Genomic DNA, 22063 nt, shown 5'->3' on the forward strand with positions numbered 1-22063 from the left:
TTTAACTAGTCCAAACTACTTCACTGGTCCACCTAAAATCCCTTTTCCAAAGATTCATAAATGGGTCTAGCATAAAGACTAAAGTCTTCCACTACTGTTCTCAAATACCCCAAATTTCTCATGATTTGCTGAACCCCAACTTCATGAAATGGGTGCTGTGATTCTAGTAACTTTCTCTCTCATCCCAACACTGGCTTCCCTACCTGCCTTTGACACTGAATACCCTAAATAGTCGACTTCGCTCCAGCCAATCTGACATTTCTTTACCCCTATTTTAAATCCTACTTCACTAAGTGTTTTAATAATTTTGGTCACTCTTTCAACATGTGCCCCCTGATCATCATCTCCAATTAACACATTATCACTATATACTAAAGCCAAGTCATCTTTAATCAGCTCCCTTACTATTGCCTGAAAGTGGTTCGGGGAATTAACATATCCTTGTGGCAATTTACAGTGTACGCAATGTTTAGTGCCAAAGGTAAAGGCTGTCTCTTCCCTGCTGTCAGGGTCTAACAGAACAGTCTAGAAACCGTTGGCTAAATCTATAGTAGTTAAATAGGTTTTGCCTGCCACCTTCTCCAATGTAGTTTGTGAATTTATTAAATACCGTTTATCCTTCTTTTTTTTTGTGACCTTGTTTAATGCTTTGTAATTCGTTACCATTCTAAATGTACCATCAGGCTTGCTAACTGCCTGAAGTGGGCTATTCGTCGATACATATGTGACTTCTTGAATGATTCCCTGCTGTTCCAAGTCTTTGATCATTATCTCCAGCTCGCATTTGGCACCTCAGGTCAAGGGATATTGCTTTTACGGCCTGTGTCGGTTTCCCTGAATTGTTTGCTGGAACTGTGTGCTGATTAACCCTGTGTCATTCTTTCTATTGCTAGTTTTGCTTTCACTATTTCCTCCAGTTACCAGTCGGTTTTTATATCTTAATTTTTCTTTTTATGCATCTATTTTATTAATCTCTTCTTGCCATCAGATTCTCATTTCCTGATACTGCAAATAATATTCCCCGTCTAAGCTCCAGTCCCATATCTTTATTCCCTAAAGCTCCATTTGCTTGCAAGGCAGCGGGCACTAGGACCCGGTGGAGCTGTGCCCTATCACTTCCATCGCCTCAAACTCATCTAGATGCCTTTGTTCCAGTTCAAACTAATCATTTACAAATCCCAATTTATACATTTTGATTTCGCTTTTTGTTTACTTCCTGAGAATTGTGTCCTAATTAACTCCCACAATGTTAATCATTATTACTGATTTTCTAAAGAACTTTCAAATGCTTACCCCATTTTAAATCTCACTTTAACTGCCGTGTATTCACTCCTCCTAATTGATGTGCAACTTCGTTTTGCAGAACACAACATTTTAAAAACCAGGAATACCAGAGGAAGTTCACAAATTCTTATTAAACAGACTCATTCATTCGTTGGAGATCTCCATTCAAACAAAAGGAATTCAAATCGTTATACTTTCATTCATCTCAACCAACGGAACAATAAACGTTTGGATTTGCAAATAGCCCACAATATGCTTTTAGCAAATCCTGAGAGCTGCACTTTCCGATACAGTTCTAAACTTCTGGTGCCCGCTAGTGGCCATTCATCTCCCAATTCGTTGTTTCACCCATATTCACAAAAATACATTTTTAATTCAGCCAATTCTAATTGTACAGAATTCAATTGTCTCCAGAACATTCCATCAGCGGTCTTAACTGAATTATCTCTGTGACATTTCCTCAACCCGTTAAAGACCTTAACCGAATTAAAGTGTAATTTAATATAACCAATTTTAGCCATTTCTAATTGTACGGAATTGAATTGTCTCTAGAACATTCCATCAGCGGCCTTAACTGAATTGTCTCTGTGACATTCCCTCAACCCGTTAAAGACCTTTAAATGAACCATCACTATGATATCCCATCAGTTTTCCTCAACCCTCAGTCGTACCTACATCGACTGTATTTCTAAAGTTTCTAATCCCCAGACTGACAAATTAAGTTCTTTACCCGTCAGTCTGGTCTCAATGAAACTCGAGAGGGATCTGTATTATTTATTTTTAAACAACTTGCCCACTCTATAGAGACTCAGAACACATACAGTCTCCTAAAACTCCCAAAGCCGAGTGAGACAGAGGACAAAGAGATCTTCTATACATATCATTCAAATGGCACCAAGTTTCACATACAAGATTCTCATAGGTCATCCTATACACCTCCTGACCTGGCCATATATCCTGATTGGCTCACTTCGCATTCCTCAATCCTGGGCCTCTTGTCACCCAGCATTCTTTTCACCATCTCTGCACGAGGCTCCCCTCCCCCCTTCCTGGCCATTATTTGCTTAATTCCTTTGTTCATTACCTACTAACTCACTGCCATTAGACCGGCTCTATCCTCTACATTATTCTAACTAATTATCCCATTTTGTATCACATTCGTTTGTTCAATTCCTCAGTACTTGAGGGAAAAAGGAATAGAATGATATTTTGATAGGGTGTTATGAACTTGGAGAGGAGGCAGCTCTTCTCAAGCACAAACACTGGCATGGACTAGTTGGTGCATGGTTTTCTATCACTCTTCATTCCTTTGCTGTGCTGGGTGACAACCAAATGACTCCCCTGCCCAAAATAATGCTATTCGCCTGATCGGTTCAGGTGGGAAAAAGGCAGGCGCCAGCCAGCATTGCAGCTAACGGTGCTGGGTTGACAAGCCTGTACTTTATTGTTAAATCCTGGCCTTGTGCCTGGTATGTTGAATATATTTTCTTATATCTGTATCTGACCTTAAGCTGACTCTATATTCTCTCCCTCAACAAGACCATCTATTTCCACATTTGTCACCTGTTTCAGATCATTCTCTACTCAAACCCTCACCTGTTGCCTTTGCTGCCCTTTAGGCTGAATATCCCAATTCTCTGCCTCCTGGCCTCCCATCTTGCACTCTCCCTCAACTTGAGGTAATCAAAAACACGCTGCCTGTAACCTAATGCATAGCATAGCAAGTCACACTCATTCACCGACCTTGTGATTGTTGACCAACGCTGACTTCCAGTCTAGCAACATATCAATTTCATCCTTATTTTCAAATTTGTTCCTGTTTCTCTAATCTCCCAATTTCCTCCCTAAATCTCCACAACTCTCTGGCTCCCTTCACGGCATCCCTGAAAATCAAACTCTTACCAACCATTTGGTCATCTGGCTCAACATTTCTTTAACTGTCTTAGTGCCAAATGCTGATTGATAATGTTCCAGTGATATACCGGGGGGCATTTAACTTCATTAAAGGTGCTACATAAATGAAATCTCTGGTACACAGTTTGGTTTTATTGCTTGCAACAGGTATATTACGAAGGCAGATAGAGACATTAGGACACCTGGTGTGGGAATTCTATGCAAGTAAAGTCAAATCTAATGATATTTTCATCAAAAAATGAATATGATTAAAATTATTTATAAGTAGGAGTGAGGTTAAAGTGGGTTATTTAAACACTGTGCTGTGCACAAAATATTGGTGCCGAAAGGGTGCTTGGGAAGTTGGAGTGTGATTTCTTCAGTTAATGTGCATGTCATTTCTAGGTAGGAATAATTAACGAAAATTCAGTGATGAATTAAGTGCAAAACTGTGACATTTGAACAAACGAGAATTGAAAGATTTGTAATGGAGAAGAAAGCAGTGGTTTGTTTATTATGCTCATACTTTACAGAATGTTCCAAATGCCAGCTGTACTATTGATCGATTATAAACCACAGCAGAGCAGGCAGTAATAGTGAAAAGAAGACATCTTCTGGATGTGCTACCATTTATACAGCGTGAAACAGCATCTTTGTGTTCCAGAATTAATGCTCGCATCAGGGTAACCTTGTCGTTTCTGCCTGATCTTGACATCAATTTGGAAAGTGCATGGTACAAAGTCTTTAAAATGTAACTAATGCAACACACAGAAAGGCAACATATCTCAAATGTTCTGCTAATGGGCAATCTCAACTTCAGCATAATATCTCTTGGCCTCAGGGGAAAAAGAAGAAAGGTATAATGCAATAATGCAATGTGCTCAATTAATGTTGTCATTGCATGGTTTCTAATTGACAGTTTTCAGTTATAGCTTGGCCTTGTATAAAAAACACAAAATCGTTTCTAATTGAATTCTATTGACCAATAATTTGATTTGGTGTTTCAAAGTAATGCTTCGAGGAACAGAAAAGGATTACAACAGAATACATTGGAACAGGAGAGGGTGGGGCGCGTGGCTTAGCAACAAGGTGCAAGAGAATTTATGAGTCCAGAGTTAACAGAGTCAAGAGATCAATGTGATTCACAAGAGCCTTGTGTGAACACATGTTCCCCATAAATAGCATCCCTGGATTTTGCAATTATATAACCCACAGGCTGAGTTTTCAAAATGTAAAATGCATTCTGTTCTTAATATTGATGCTAGCTGCTTGGAAGTTTTCATTATATTGCATTTTATTTTGGACTTCTTATATAATAATATATAAAAGCAAATTACTGTGGTTGCTCGAATCTGAAACTTAAGAGAAAATGCTGGAAAATCTCAGCAGGTCTGGTAGCAGCTGAATTAATCTCTTTCCTCAGTATGCTTTTTAATGAAATAAAGTTGTGTTCAGTTGTTTTGAAGTTGATAAGAATGGTTAAGAAAACATAATGGTTTACTTTGGTTTCTAATTAGAAGAGATGTTAAATAAAAGCAAATAGATTTGTACTCGAACGTTACAGGTTTTTGTGATGCTGACTGAGTAGAAAGGGGAACGTTGTTTCCTGTGATCAGTGGATCAATGACTTAAGATCACAAATATTCAAAATCATTGGCCAAAAATCAAGATGGGTGGTTTCTTATCACTCAGTTTAGCTGGCACCTGACGCTGAAACTAAAAATGGGATGGAAGTTGATTCCATGAATAATTAAAAAAGAAAGTTCAGCAGAAACTTGAGGAGAGGAAACATGGAGGATTATGGACAAAAAACAGGAATGCAGAATCAAAATCATGACTGCTCTTTCTATGAGCCAGTAAGGGCACAACTGATCGGTTTACCAATTCTTGTGCTGTATGTTTCTTTGATTCGAAGGAAATAAACATTTCAACAAAATGATGGGATCCATTGTCAATATTTCCTGTGTCAGGTGGGAACTCACGAATCGGGGGCGGGATTCTCTAATCCCGCAGCAGAGTGTCCACGCCGTCGTAAACGCCGTCGCGTTTTATGATGGCGTGAATGGGCCGACCTGACGACTAATTCTGGCCCGCAAAAGGGTCCAGCACGGCACTGGAGCGGTTCACACCTCTCCAGCTGCTGATCCCGGCATGAACTGGGCGCCGTGGGATCCGCGTATGTGCAGTGGCACCGGCGCCAACCCGCACATGCACAGTGGCTTCCTTCAATGCGCAGGCCCGACGCAACATGGCGCAGGACTACAGCGGCTGGCGTGGAGGAAAGGATGCCCCCAGCCAGCGAGGCCAGCTCGCCAACCGGTGGGCCCCGATCGCGGGCAAAGCCATATTGGAGGCGCCCCCTGGGGTTGGACCCCACCTCCACCCCTAACTGGCCGCCCCCCCGACGCTTCCACGCCAAGGTACCGACGGCTGAGAGCAAGTGAGGGCAGCGCCGGCGGGACTCGACGTTTTTACGACCGAGAATCTGTGGAGAATCGCATGCCGGCGTCGGTGCGGCGTGGCGCGATTCGCGCCGGTCGGGGGGATTCCTCTGGCCCGGCCCCAGGCTGAGAGAATCCCGCCTCATGTGTGCAGGAAATGCTTCCAGTTACTCAAACTTATACTCAGGAGCCGGCATTTTCCGATTAATACCCACTTAAGGGCCTCAGTCTCACGCGCTGATATTGTACCAGTGCCGAGGTGGAGTGATTTTTGCATGTCATGTCATAGCAAGTCCCCAGCACTCAACTAGTTTCTGAGGGCTCAATGAGGTTTCTCCTTGCCGAACTCCTGCTGTATTGGCAATGACCATCACTCCCCTCACCACTGCTGGCACTGAAGAGTTGTCAGCCTTTGGCCTTTGATTGACCACCAGCTTTTGGAGACGGGGCATCTGTTGTGTAAGCCTCGACAACCCCAGCGTAACTTTAAACCACATCAGGGTTCTTGGAAATTACAAAATTGTGACAATTTTGTTACACAGAAGGAGGTGATTTGGCAGCCCATAGTGTCTGCACCAGCTCTCTGAACACAGCTAGTTCCACTCTCCTGCCTTCTCCCCATAACCCTGGCATTCTTTCTTTTTTCCAAATAATAGTCTAATTTCCTTTTGAACGCTTCAACTGAACCTGCCTCTCAGGCAGAGCATTCCAGACTTAACCATTCACCGCGGAAAATGCTTTTCCCTCATATCAAAGATTCACAGAATTGTTAAGGAGCAGAAGGAGGCCATTCGGCCCATCATGTCTGCACCAGCTCCCTGAATGAGCATTCTGACTTTGTGCCATTCTCCTGCTATTTCCGTGTAACCCTGCTTAGATCATAGGCTCACTTTACTCAATATTTTAAAACTGTTCTCTTATTCCCAATCTTTTCACGAGCAGGAATAGTTTCTCCCGATCTATTCTGCCAGACTCCCCACAATTTTGAACACCTCTATTAAGCGTCCTCTCAATTATTTGCTCTAAAGAGTATAGTCCTAACATCTCAAATCCATTTTCATAACTGAAGGTTTGCATCCCAGAAACCATTCTTTCCAATGGCTTTGCATCCTTCCGAAAGTGCAGCGCCCAGAACTGGATGCAATACTTGAGACTGAATTAGTGACTTATACAAGTTCAACATAACGTCCAATAGATAACCAGTTGTATAGAAAGTACTGTCTGTGGTAACTGCTTGGGTCATTTTTCAGAACTTTAGCAGAAGTTTGTGTCACTTTGGTAAGATGGGAGGCTAAGATCTCCAAGAATAACACAATTATAGATGTGGGCATTAAGGGTATGCAGGGAGTGGGTGACTATCGGACTGTCAAAAAAAAGAACAAGCATGTAGTGCAGGATTCCACTGAGCACACTCCACTCTCCTGGTGCATAAGGTAAGGCTTTATATTCTTGGGATATTGGGACGAGTTCTTGAGGACAGATTGGACAGATTGTACCTGAACAGGGATCCGAATGAGTTCCTTGTGGGGAATTTTTCTAGCACTGTTGAGGAGGTTTTAAGCTGACTTTGTAGGGGCATGGGAACCAGGAGGTATCAATGAGGAATGCTAAGGTACACAGAATATTGGGAAAGATATATAGCGCTGAAGTTGGGAATAGTAAGTTAAGAGGAGGAATCAAAGTAAAGGAGAAAGTAATAAACATCTAAATCATGATTACTGTGTATGTATGTGAATGCACACAGTGTGGTTAATAAGATTGGTGAGTGTCAGAGGCAGATTTCCATGTGGAAATATGATGTTCTGGCGATAACAGAGACCTGGCGCAAAGAAGGGCAATACTGGGTGTTTACTATTCTAGGATACAAGGTGTTCAGGAAACATAGGGAAGGAAAGAAAGGAGATAGTGTGGAATTATTGATTCAGGAGATGACGCAGAAGGGTCAAGGACAAAATCTGGCTACATCAAAGGAACAAAAAAGGCACATTACATTGCTCAATGCAGTCTACAGGAGGAAGGATATTGAGGGACAAATTTACAAAGAAATTATAGAGAGATGCAAAATAGAGTAGTAATAATGGGGACACTAATTATCTGAATATAGACTGGAATAGTAATAGTGTAAAGGTCAGAGAGGGGCAAGAGTTCCCAGAACGTGTTCAGGAAATCTTTCTCTGGCTGTAAGTTTCTAGTCCAACGAGGAAAGAGGCACTGCTAAACCTGGCTCTTGGGAATGAGGTGGGCCAAGTGAATCAAGTGTAGGTAGGGGAACATTTAGGGGACAGTGATCATTGTATCATAAGGTTTAGTCTGACAATAGCAAAGGACAAAGAACAGTCCAGAGTAAGAAAAATTAACTCGAGGAAAACCAATTTCAGTAGGATAAGTACAGATCTGGGCCAAATAAATTGGAGTTAAAGGTTCGCAGGAAAAATTGTAGCTGATCATTGGGCTGCCTTCAAATAAGAGATCATTTGTATGCCGTCACGGTAAATTCCCTCGAATGGGAAAGGATAGGGCCATCAAATCCAAAGCTCACTGGATGGCAATGGACATACAAAACTAAGACAAAGAAGAACAAATATGCACATGTCGGATAGGGCACCAGGAAGGGATGATGGTTTCAACGACACAATCTGTTTAGTCAGTATTAAGGAATAAAAGAGCAGCTATTAACCTGCTGGTATTCCCATCTGGGTTGTTGGGCTACAAATAGAGGGAAGAGAATAGAGAAGCACATTTGTTGAAGAACTGTATAAATCTGCAAAAACTTCAGAATAGGGATAATAGGGGACTTCAATTATCCAAATGTAGACTTGAAATGTAACAATACAAGGCAGAGGAGAATGAATTCCTAAAATGTGTACAAGAGAGTTTTCTCGATCACTGTTTCCAGACGAATAAGAAAAAGAGCAGTTCTGGATCTAGTTTGAGGAAATGAAATGGGACAGGTGTAACATTTTCTTTGGGAGACCATTTGTGGAACAGTGATCATAATGTCATGAGGTTCAGACTATTTATGGGAAAGGACAAGTGCTGAACTGGAGGAGAGATCATTCCAGAGAGTTGAAAAAGGATCTAGCCAAGGTGGATAGGAATTAGATTGGCAGGTATAACAGTAAATGTTCAATGGGTGGCCTTTCATGAGGAGATTGTTCAAGTATAGACTAACACATGTGGAGTGGAAAAGGCGGGACTTCTAAAGCTTGAGCTCAATGAGAAAATGTTGGAAAAATCAGTAGGGAGAGAAAAGAGCTAACGTTTCGAGTCCAGGTGACCCTTTGTCTAAGCTCATCTGGACTTGAAACATTAGTTATTTTCTCTCCCTACAGATGCTACCAGACCTGCTGAGATTTTCCAGCATTTTCACTCTTGGTTTCAGATTCCAGCATTCGCAGTAATTTGCTTTCGTCCAGTTTTTAAAGTTTGAGCTTGCTGGATGACGAAAGAAAATGGAGATTAAATGAAGTATAATAGTATATGATATCACAACAGCCAAGTTCAATGCAAAAAGTCTGAAGGGGGAACTGAAAAAGGAAATATGAGGAAGTGTATGAGAATCGATCATCAAGTAAAATAAAAGGGAAACCAAACTTTGTTTGATAATCATATAAATAGTAGAAGGTAATTAATTGAAAGATCAGGTCAATTATAGATCAAAATGAAGATAATATAGTGGATACGTTGGGCATGACTGAATTATAAAATTAGTACTTTGATTCCCATTTCACGATGGAAGAGGATTCTGCCAAGTAAAGAGGCAAATTGTAGAGAAATTGAATTGGATCAAAATTGATGGAGAGTAGATATTAAAATGTTTGGACATGCTCAAAGTAAAAAACCCATCCATCTGGGAACCTTGGCCGTGCCAGGCTGGCATCCAGGTGGCACTGCCAAGGTGCCAGGCTGTCACTGCCAGAATACCCAGGTGGCACCAGCAGTGCTAGGGCACCACCCTGCCGAAAGGGCATGCAGCTTGGGGTCTCTGATCCCCTGGGAGACCCCCCATGAGTTGTTCCATCTGGCCCATTTGTGGGGGTCAGTGCTGAACAGCGCCCACCCGAGATGAAGGGGTTGAATCCCAAAGCCTCAGGTACCTCGGGAACCTACACATTAGAGTGAGGCTTATTGCCTCGCTCTAATATGCAGATTTGCCTAAAGTGATTCTGCCCATTGTGGGTGGGATTCATATCGCAATGTCTTGTGAGAATACGTTAGATCTTGCAAGGCTTTGCGAGCCGGTTATGAAAATGAAAAATGAAATGAAAAATATCCCGTTATATCCCGGAAGCTGCTTTTCGGGTGTAACGTGACCATTGAATCGCGCCCTCAGTCATATTTTGTGAGAATTCCTCATTTGAATGCAGCAGGCACGCAAACCAAATGGGCATCCTGGGGCAGCTAACCAATCTTCAGGTAGATTCTCAGAGCTGTGGAGATAGAGTTGAGGCAGCAGTGCATTCTTATAATTCTGAAGCAGGAGGAGCATACTAGCTGTTTGCTGATCAGAAAATGAGTAAACGTGGTCACACGTGTCGCATGCTCTGCTCATCTGCCTTTTGAAATTGCAATCAGCTACCTAACTACATCATTGGGCCCCTGATTTCCACTGGAAAGAGACATAATGCTTGTTCCAATTGGGCATTTTGCCTCTTCAGCTGTCGGCCCGTGGAAAGTCACAGTGGGCTGAAAGTTGCGGCTAATGGGTCAATAAATTTGCCAATCCCATTTTCAGGTGCATACTAATCATTTGCATTGGCTTTCCCATATGTAAAGTGGCCACAAGCACTCCAAACTGCATCAGTGCGAATATTTGCCTTTCTTACACCTGTCATTCCCAGAGTTTCTCCATGTTCTGGAGCTGAAAAGAGTTTGTGCTGTTGTGCCGCAATGATCCACCTTTTCCACAAATGTTTATCAGCTCAAAACCTATCGATATTTTGCCTGTGTGGTCAGCTGTTCAATAACGTTGAAATGCTTCACTCAACCTTTACCTCTGACGTACTCTTCGATTATTAGACGCCAAGTTGCTAGCATATTTGTAATGAATAACATTTTCCATTTGCCAAACTGTAAGAAATGATTATCATTAAGTGAGAAATAGTTACTGTGATTAGCTGAATAAGTGGGAGGACTCAGGAAGCAGAGCGCTGCAGCATCAAATTCAGGTGCTCAACCTAGTTTTGAATCATAATGAAATAAACCCATTCCGGATGTGTGAAACAAATCAGGCAGCAGAACCATTGTGGCAGATCCCGTTGGAAAAATGACTATTCATTACTAGCTGTCACCTCCATATAAGTGAGAAAATTGATTGCACTTTATGCAATACCTGTATTGAATGCAAAGCCTGTTGATGAAAGTCTTATTTTAACCACACTTTTGTTCTCTTCTATGCAGATCAGCCCTGTGGTGGATTAGTTCAAGGGCCAAATGGCACAATCGAAAGCCCTGGATTTCCTTATGGCTACCCAAATTATGCAAACTGCACCTGGATTATCATTACTGGAGAACGGAACAGGATACAGCTTGTATTCCAGATCTTCGCTTTAGAAGAAGACTTTGATATTTTATCCATCTATGATGGCCAGCCACAGCAGGGCAATTTGAAAATGAGGTATGATGCCATCTCTTGATGGAATGTGATAATTAAGACTTAGCCCCGCAATTGCTGCAACTGTGCATTGAAACATTTAGGTGAAGAATGTGTTCCGTAGACCTGCTTTGTGTGAGATAATGCAAAGCTCTTGGGTGTTGCAATCACTTTGACATCAAACCACTCTTTCTTTTAATTCTATTCAATTTTCAAAATTGGATTTAACAAATGTTTAATCTTGCTGTTTTAAATTGTTTCAATGTTGCGTCATGCCTGGTATATGAGAAATATAGCTTTTCTCATTTTGGCGCAATGCTGCTCGTTGCAACATTTCCTTGGTTCCCCTGACCAAGGGCACAGGCTGATGTTTGATCCAAGACCTCTGCCAACGCCACTCCGTTACCAAACCCTTGACAATACGCAGGGTAGATTGTAAAAGTTGATCCTCTCTGCTTTCCCTCATGGGGCTTGTTGGTCTCCTCACATCACAACACAGCTAAGCCCAGCCAGAAACTGAATAGGGAACTTTGGGCTCAAACCCAAGTCTTGCCATTTCCTCGAGCAGTCTATTTAATCTCTTGAAACAATACTGCTTGCTTTATATCTCATTAGTTGTGGTTGTAGTTTACTTTGTCGGATTCTTGGCAGGGGAATTGAAAATCTCCATTTTTTCTGTGTAGCAACAAAATATAACTGAAAAGTGTTAAAGCCAAAATCTTCACATGACAGCTGTGAACACAAAGTGTTACAACTGAAGGTTTTTTTTTTGCTGGACAACAGTTGTCTTTAAATTAGAAATTCAGTAACTGTTGGAGGATAAATTTGGTTTAAGAAGCATTATGGGCTATCCATTTTAATAGCATTGACAAAAAGCAGTAATGACAGATTCCCACCTGAAAAAGTGAATATGTTCTGCTACTAGTCCAATTTGTGCAAAATGACCAGTAAAATGTTAGCAATTAAATCATTTGTAAATGATGTTCACTGGAAGGAAACAATATTTTATAATTCTGCTTTTGGGTTTATTACTGACATTTACAACAAAACATTTTGGGAAGACCATCTATCTATATTGAACCTCTAATTGTAGTGCACCGACAGAGGACCAATGGTTGAATCCTGCTACGGTAATGACATTACAGCTATTCCTTGCAAATGATTATATTGACTCTTTCATGTACCAGAAACGGATTTAATATTTAATTGTATAATCAGAAGGAAAATCCTTTCAGATCCATAGCTAATGCTTGTGATAATTTTTTAAAACTCTGTTATTAATTGGAATATGGAAATTGGAATGTTTTGCTGAACAGATGTTGGTGATTTGGATAAAGCAGGAGGAAAAAATATAATGCCAACAAATGCTGCAAATGCTCAGAGGGCAGTCAATGCCTGAAAGAAAGAGATAAGTTTACGTCTTTGTTTAGGAAGCTCAGCAGAATTTGCAATGAAAATGCCCCAGGTACAGAGTTCAACCAAGTTCACCTCAGCACTTCTACAAAAACATAGTTAAACTATTTTACAGACTGCAAATAAACTTTTAAATGTTGGACAGATGTATGAAAGACCATATACTATACCAGGAGCAGGTCGATCAATCCATCTTTATCGAGTAAGGCCTCAAGGAACATGGAACTAAGGTATATAATTGAAGTTGATACTCTGACTGGCTCAAGGGGATAACAGGTTTACTCCTGTTTCTATGTTCAATCTGGTGTACAAAACGTCAAAGATCATTCATGGCTTCAAATTAGGAAGAAAAGTATCATAACGAGGAAAAAAAGAATCTATCAGGAACATGAGCAATGTGATGTTCCCGTTCCATGACAGCTGCGCCACATATTATTTTAATGTTAGTTGACAGATCTCATTTTGTAAAAGGTGATTTAGGAGAAGTACAGATAGCAGGTATTACAAACTCAGACCTTGTCTTGGCTATCCTCTCCAGTACTGTAATGCAGCGGTCTCTCCAGTAAACAGCTGTGTACCTGGATTTTGCAGTATCTACCCGTTTGGCCTTGCAGTCCATGGGCATAGAATTCTTACAGTGCAGAAAGAGGCCATTCGACCTATCGAATCTGCACCAAATCTCCGAAAGAGCCCCTAACCGAGGCCCACGTCTCTGCCCCATCCCTACCTAACATTTGGAGACTAATGGGCAATTTAGTATGGCCAATCCACCTTACCTGCATATCTTTGGACAGTGGGAGGAAATTGGAGCACCTGGAGGAAACCCACGCAGACACGGGGAGGATGTGCAAACTTCACACAGACAGTTACCCAAGGTTAGAATTGAACCCGGGTCCCTCACGCTGTGAAACACCACAGTTCTAACCTCTGTGCCACCCATAAATAAGATCGCATTGTGATTTTAATTGGATGCAGTAACTTTCCATTACGCTCCTCTCCAATTTTGTTTGAAGGCCCACTCAGTAATATTTGGTGGGACAAGACCGGCTGCCTTTGTTAAATTGTTCCATTTTGAACAAGAGCAGTGAACAGAAGATTAAAGTTCAGACTCACTTGATACAATCAGTGCAACTGTCTTTGTGTACAAATACCAAATTATAAACATAGTCCCTCTCACCAGGGGGGTCGCCTTGATTGATGTGAAACAAAACAACTTCCAACTATTCTCCTACATCCCACCTAAACCAGAACAAATGCGCTGACTTTCTACTGTATGTCTTTCTGTCCCTATTTTCTTTTCAATTTCATTCGTTTCACCATCAGCGGGGAAAGACCTACACCAAAATATTTTGGCTGACTACCGGGAATGTGGAATATTCTACACAATAGGAGTAAGATGTTCATTCATGATTGAGACACTCGTGTGCAAGCATTTTGGTTTGAGAAAGCTCCGCCATTTCAGTCTAATGTTTTTCCAAATGCTTTCTGTGGGAGCATGAAATATCCGGAAACCCAGTTGCATGTAAGCAGCAGCAAAATAGGTTGTCATTAAGAGAATATATGTATGATTTAATTATGAAGGTGGCTTACCTGTATTCGCTGTATAGTTAGAAAAATGTAAAAAACAAAGCACATACACACAATTCAGTACAGCATTGTTGTGAAAAATGCATCCTGTAAGGAGACTGTGTTCAGCCCCTGACACTGAGCTTGAAAGCAATGAGCTCAATTGTGTAAAAAGAATGAGCAGAATAGAGTTCAGAAAACCTATTAGCAAAAAACCTGAGGTGAAAGCTGAACATAAATAACACAGCTATGATGGTTGTAAATGTACTTAATACTGAGAGAATTCATTGTAAACTTAAACCATTTGTTGAAAGTGTGAATTCCATTACTCTAATGGAATTTACTTCAGTGAGGACAGACGATCATTGAAGGATGTGGTAGTAATTTGTCCAAGTATTGAATTCTTTCAAACAAGCAACATGAGAAAGTGTGGAACAAGCACTTTCCACAACCAGCTTAATTTGCCCTGTTGTAGACTCCATCCTATTTATCTAGCAATTTCAGAGAAAGGTTTTCAAAAACTTTCCTTGACCCTCAAAACTCGACATTCTGCAGCATTTCAATCTGGTCACCTGCTTGCAACCAGTGAAAAATCAGTGCACCCAGGACAGGAACACTCAATGTTCGTGAAGTCTTTGATATTTGTTCCAATTCAGATTAGATTTAGATGAAACTATCTGAAACAGTGTCATCAGAGTTCAAATTCATCATTTAGCGGCTGCATCTTTCATCTATTCTGCCCGTGCAGAGAAGCTGAGTACTTGAGAAGCAGAATCTGTTGACTTGATATAATGTGAGGCACAGATTTCCACTGTATCTTATTACATTGTGTCCCAGCACAATAATTTGAGCACAGTGGGCTAAATATTTGCCTCTGCCATGCCCAAGGTTTTGGTTTCACCTGTGTTGTTTTGTGTCCAGGGTGGTGCCTCCACCATCATGGACAATTCTGGTGCTGGGTGTGCTCAACTCCATTTTAGCAAGGGTCAAATATGAAACGGTTTATACGCAGATTTGATGTAGATGTTAGACCATCTAACCACCTTTTTATGAAGAACTTTTTTCTGACCTCCCCTTCGATTATTCTTGTGATTGTCTTCAATTTAAGTCTCTTTATTAAAGTTTTTATTTGTCAGTAGTAATATGACTATGTTTCAGAATCTTCAAGACGCCTGTCTTATCAATGTAACCATGTAGGCTCCAGTGAAAGAACCCATATTTCTCAAGCTTATCTTCACTGGAAGCTCACTGTCATGGTGGACTTGTACGAACTAACCACAGGACACTCAGGTACAGGTTACGACCGTTTATTCAAGATTTAATCATGGCGATCACTCTTTTAGAGACCGTTAACACAGCACTCACATCAAATCACAGATTTCCACTGTATTTATACACTGTTTGAATAACGTAACACAGAATATTGTTTCATTTCCAATTCTGTCCACACATAGGTTTATTATTAAACCTTTCACCCGGGGCAAGGTTTTTATTTCCTCTCACTAGAAGCTGCCTGTGTTCCCCTGTCTGCTCTGACTCGATGCCTGTCCTTCCACAGTAAACAACCAAAGCCTTGCTAGGAGAGTACTTGCTGATTTCTGGACGTTGAGAGTGCGTAAAGGTCACTGGCTTTATGCATTGACTAGCATGTGCACTTATTCCAATTTTTACTGAGTCTGTTTAGTTCAGCTAACACTCACGATGTGCCACAGACTATTACACAAGCCAGTTGTTAGAGATATAAACACAATTCAACAATTCCACCACCAAACAATCAAACTAACCATTTTGATCTGGTCAGGAAAGACCCTTTTTAATTAACTGAGACATACAATTCAAACTTTTATGACCATCCGGTATATTTATTTCTGCAATATTCAATCTCATTCCCAAAACTATTTTGTTAGGAGGTTGGCTGTTACACGGATGAATAGATGGTCTGAACTCAAAATAATAGGCCCCTGGGCTCCCTTCCACTTACTGAAGGAAATACAAGAATTACATGAATCGAAGAGAAAATTGAAAACTCTTTGGCCGTGACTCTCCGGCCTAGTTACGTTCCCTCTCAAACAAAACGAGGCCGGTGAATAGCGGGAGAGGCAGAAAACGAGAACCAAACAGTTTGTAATGCAACGGGCCTGCTCCCACCGGTGCAATTGGAATCTCGCTGTAACATGGCGAGAAATCCATTATCACCACCTAAGCCCTATTTCCATACAATTAACGAGAGTCACCCCATATCCAAAGGCCTCCCGTGATTCGTTGGCCTCACCAGAAAGATGTCTCTCTGGCGCCGATTAGTACTCCTTTTGAAAAACGTGAACCTGGCGGAAAAGCTTCTGTGGGGAGCTGAGGAGGTGAGTAGCCATCTTTGGTCACAGGCAAAGAGGCCGGGGCGCTGGACTTGCCGCCACAGTGCTCAGCTGGGGATGGGGGACCCTCAGCTGGGGGTGGGAGAACCTCTTCAGGGTGGGCTGCCACGGGAGAGTGGGGGGGGGATGTGCTGGGGGGGAGGGGGGCAACCAGGGGGCAATCCCATCTGGACCACCATGCTTAACCCTGGAATGTATGTACTGGTTCCAGGGGCATCAACCACCCATAACTCCCATCGACTGATATAGAGGAGACCACATTGGGAGCCCAAAATACTCATTCCAGGTTAAGCAGTGTTTTCACTTGCACCTCTTCCAATTTGGTCTATTGCATTTGCTACTCCCAATGTGGTCTCCTCTATATCAGTGAGACCAAACGCAGACTGGGGATCACTTTGCTGGGCATCATTGGTCTGTGCGCATTCAGGACACTGACCTTCCCGTTGCTTGCCATTTTAACAAAAGACACTGCTCACGTGCCCACGTGTCTGTCCTTGGCCTGCTGCAATGTTCCAGTGAAGCTCAACCCCAACTGGAGGAGCAACATCTCATACTCCAGTTAGGCACGCTTCAGCCTCCTGGTCTCAACATCGAATTCAACAACTTTAGATGATTAGCTCTACCCCACCTCGACCCAATTGTTTTCATCCCATTTCATTTTAACTGTCTTTTACCATTTCTCACTCTTTTGTCTTTCTTTATATATATTTCCCGCCCCCCCCCCCCCCATCTTATCCACTTTTCCTTACCCTTTCTCCACTTTGCTTCTCCTCCTTCCCCCACATCTACATCTGATGTTAGTTTATCTGCAGTTTGGCGTTTCACATGTTTTGTTCTCTCTGGGGACTGCCATTAGCGCTCTTTTCCCTTGCTTTCTGTGGTTATTAGCCCCAGAAAGAGGCGGAGGTGTGTGTCATCCTTTTGGGGGTGGCGGGGGTAACAGAGATGATGAGGAAGAATTTCTTCAGCCAGAGGATGGTGAATCATTGGAACTCTTTGCGGGAGAAGGCTGTGGAGGCCAAATTACTGAGTGTCTTTAAGACAGAGATAGACAGGTTCCTGATTAATAAGGGTATCAGAGATTATGGGGAGAAGGCAGGATAATGGGGATGAGAAAAATATCAGCCATGATTGAATGGCGGAGGAGACTCGATGGGCCGAGTGGACTAATTCCGCTCTTATGTCTTAAGGTCTTATGCTCTTTAGGGTGAATGTGGGAATAGGGGGGAGAATGGGGAGGAGGGTGGAATTGGGAAGGAAGAATGGGGGCAGAAGGATGTCCAGTAGACATTGTAGCCATTCCGCCTCAAGATCTTGGGCGGGATTCTCTGTAGCCCGATGCCAAAATCAGGATCAGCAATCCGGGGGGGGGGGGCAGAGAATGGCATCCGACACCGGAGTCAGGGCAGGTGGCAGCTTGACGTCAGGTCGCGATACTCCGCCCCCTACAGATTGACGTCATCAGGACGCAGGCCTCACACAGTCACAAGGCCATTGGCATGTCATCAGCTGGGCCACCCGCAATGCTCTGCCCCTGATGTGCCAGGTTCCCGGTGGCGTAGGCCATGTGTGGTCTCAGCGGTTGGGAACTTGGCATGCTGGCTGCTGACAGTGTCCAGCGCCGCCACACATGTCAGGGATCCGTGCCCTGGCTGGTGGAGGGGGGGTTGCTCGTTTTGGGTGAGTGTGCTTAACACTCACTGGGCTCTGTTTCTCGTTCTAAGCTCTGGAGTCGCCAGGTGCCGTAAAGACACCGTCACAAGTATCAAGGTCAAGTTCAAAGCAATAAAGCTGTACACCAATTAGTAAGTCCAAAACAATTAGAGTTTATTATAACACAATTATAATAACACTCACGCACACGCTAAAGATTAAACTTACTTCTACCACTAAACAACTAATACTTAGCTAAGAAGGAACTGCGAGGTCAGGGAACAAGACCTTTGTTCTGGTCTGGTCTGCAGGCCACGATTTGGGCCGAACTTTTGTCCTAGGTTAATCATAGAATTTTGGACACTAAGGGCAATTTTTCATGGCCAATCCACCCAACCTGCACATCTTTGGACTGTGGGAGGAAACCGGAGTACCCGGAGGAAACCCATGCACACACGAGGAGGATGTGCAGACTCCACACAGACAGTGACCCAAGTCGAAATCGAACTTGGGACCCTGGAGCTGTGAAGCAATTGTGATATCCACAATGCTACCATGCTGCCCTTATCTGTACTTCTGATTCACATTATGTCACTTCTTAATCTTCTTGTCCCCTGTGGTGGCTTAAGATATACACCAGAGGCTCCCAGTAGTGAACAAAGGGGTTTGCTGATGAATGGGAAAGGCAGTTAAGTAACCGGCACAGAGCACAGGATAACAAGTCTTAACACTCCAGGGTCCATGCTGCTCAAGGTCTTGCTCCCACGGCCCCACGCAAACTCTCAATTGGCTTGGGTTCACGTGTTCCCGTGCGACTGGCTGTGAATTGTCATGTGGTTCGCCAAGCCTCCCCTCTAAAAGGGCCCACAGGCATCCCCAGTATGCCAGAAATGTTTGTATCTGTCAGTTTCTCTTCATACATACAGTCCCATCTCCTGTTATCATTACTAGCTTTCTGACCCCCACCAATGCAGCAACATCATTTTGACATGATCATTCCCAAAATTTCACAAGGTTCAATACATACCAGCGATCTGTACAAAGTTTGAAGCAGACATGTTTTCAAATGTATCAAACACCTTTTAAGATCAGCAATGTTTAGGGATAAGTTGAAAAGTACATAATGAATAATTTTCTTTAGGATTTTTCTTCTTCCTTCAGTGCTTGGTGGCAGCAGAAGCCATTTTCTTTTGATTTCACACAGTCCTGCCTTATAGGACTCAATTAATTTTGATAACATTTTTTGCAAAAAATATCAGTTTCGATAGGGCAAACATTTCTGAAATTCTGGTTATGTTGCTTTTTAACGGGAGATGTGTAACCCTGGCCTATTTTACTGCACAAGTGATTTTCTGTGAATAACGGGCACTGCATGGCCCTTTTATTTTGATGGACCCCAACCTTACTATTTTCTTTCTGTTCCCCACTTTTGTTTTGCCTTATTTCGGGCCTGCCAGCCCACCACAAAATATCTAATGATGCAGGCTTTTAAAAAAGGGATCACTTGTGTCCTATTTGAAGTAAAACCCTAGTCCCAGTGAAAAATATAACACTGAGAAAATTAGACATGTTGAAGCTTTTCATCTTTCACTCATCAGGGCACTCTACAAGAATTCAAATTTAGAATTTAGAACAGTACAGCACAGAACAGGCCCTTCGGCCCTTGATGTTGCGCCGAGCAATGATTACCCTACTTAAACCCACGTAACCCGTAACCCAACAATCTCCCCATTAACCTTACACTACGGGCAATTTAGCATGGCCAATCCACCTAACCCGCACATCTTTGGACTGTGGGAGGAAACCGGAGCACCCGGAGGAAACCCACGCACACACGGGGAGGACGTGCAGACTCCACACAGACAGTGACCCAGCCGGGAATCGAACCTGGGACCCTAGAGCTGTGAAGCATTGATGCTAACCACCATGCTACCGTGAGACCCTTGAATATAAGGGTAAAATAATTTTACCGTACGAGAAGAAAGCACTGATTAGTTGGTAAGTAGACTTTGAATGGCAGAAGCGTTGCAATGGAGAATGCACCAGATGACTGACAGTTAATTGTTTGAAATTTAAATTAGGAAGGTTGACCATGATCGGTCAAGACATTGAGGAGCTCCGCTTGTCAGTGCAGGAAGAAAGTGGTGACTCATTTAAAAATGGTGTCCCGATCTCTTGATTCACCCCACATGAACCCCCCCCCCCAATGCTCCAACTTACCTGTCAGGGGATCCTCAAGCCCCCTGCATCCCACCCCCCACCCCTCATAAAGACAGGGGGCTAGATTCTCTGTTTCTGAGGCTAAGTGTTGACGCCAATGGAGGATTTGTGGCGTTTTACGACAGAAATATCGGCGCAACACTGGCTACTGGATTCCTGCACTGTTGAGAGTACATACATTACGCTTGATGTAACGGACCCATGGGTGCTGAGACACCCATGCCTTCCCGCCCCCCTCCAAGCCCAGCCCAAGCCATGGGAGGCCATCCTCTTCTGCATGCCCTCCAATGTCGGCCCACCCCAACCAAGGCTGCCCCCCCCCCCACCGTCCCGTCCCGGTGACTCCCCGGCCCCCCCTCTGGGGCAGCAACCTCAGTGCCCAAGGGCTCTGCATGTGAGCGAAGATGGCCACTCACCTCTTTGGGTCCCCGCAGCAGCCCTTTGAAAGCTTCAAGTTTTTAAAAAGGAGTACTAATGGGTACCCACATGACCACTTGCTGGAGAAGCCATTAGCTCACGGGAGGCCGTAAGATAGAGGGTCGCTCCCATTAATTGTACGGAGATTGGGCTCACATGGTGCATATTGGTTTCTCACCACGCTACAGCGGGATCCCCTGCTACAACGGAAGCAAGTCGGTTAGATTGCAAACAAATTTAGAGCCCTGCCCGGTTTTCAGTTTTGGCCCCTCCCACAATTTAATGGCCTCATCATGCTCTCGCTTAATTACAACGCGGCCATTAAATCACGTCCATTATGCTTGTTTCAGCTAAACAAAATAAGTGTCTGACATTCCCTAACTCATTCCCCAGGGCGATGATTTGACCAATCAGTCAGGGTCAAACTGCCTGGTTTGATTTAAAACAGTGATTGGCAGTTAACTGTCAATCAACTGGTGCATTCTCCTTGGCAACGTCTTGACCATTCAGAGTCCACTTACCAACCAATCAGCACTTCTTTCTCATACAGTACAAACTGTTGTTTTTCCTCGCTATCAGTATTCTTGCAAAGTGTTTTGATAAGTGCAAGATGAATAGCATCAACATGTCTCTTTTTTTTCAGCAATATTCAAGTTCTGTGCTACCAAATTACTAAAAATATAATTCTGCCGTTCAATACTGCCTCCTTGTGTTTCAAGCTATCTTTCACGCCTGGGTAGTTCTTGAGTAGCAAGTGTGGGCACTACCGTCTCACTGTGTATCTTGTGGAGACCATATGGAATGTTGTTTAATTCCCTGAAATGTTGCTGATTTGATTTTGTTATTTTACTCAGATTTTTTGAGTTACCTTAGTTTCAGAAAGCCACCCTGCCTTGAAGTAACTGCTTTAAAAAAAAGTTGGCATCACATAAGCACTGCTTTGAAAGTCTAGGCCTGACTTCAGATGAGTGAAGAACATTGGCAATAAGAAGGAAAATCAATATAATGAAGCCCACACATGGCCTTATGTCTTTCACTGTGGGAAAAGATTGACAGAAATGTTTCCAGGACGATAGTAGAATTTGTCAAGTGAGCATTGAAGGGGAGCAGCTGACTGCAGATTTCATCTCAATGGAAACTCAGGGCAATTGTGAAACAGTAGGGGCTGATAAGAGAGCAGGTCTGCATTGCTAAAGAAAGTGAACAACATG

General features: G+C 42.8%; 1 protein-coding gene across 1 annotated transcript in view; it reads left to right on the plus strand.

Moving 5' to 3' along the window:
* LOC119967641 (CUB and sushi domain-containing protein 1-like) overlaps window positions 1-22063 on the plus strand; it is a 2889858-nt gene that overhangs the window by 359490 nt on the left and 2508305 nt on the right. The window contains exon 2 of the mRNA XM_038800434.1: window positions 11019-11235. Within this exon, the coding sequence (XP_038656362.1) occupies window positions 11019-11235 (217 nt within the window). The remainder of the gene's footprint in view (window positions 1-11018; window positions 11236-22063) is intronic.

This window comes from Scyliorhinus canicula, chromosome 6 (assembly GCF_902713615.1).
Source record: "Scyliorhinus canicula chromosome 6, sScyCan1.1, whole genome shotgun sequence".
NCBI lineage: Eukaryota > Metazoa > Chordata > Chondrichthyes > Carcharhiniformes > Scyliorhinidae > Scyliorhinus > Scyliorhinus canicula.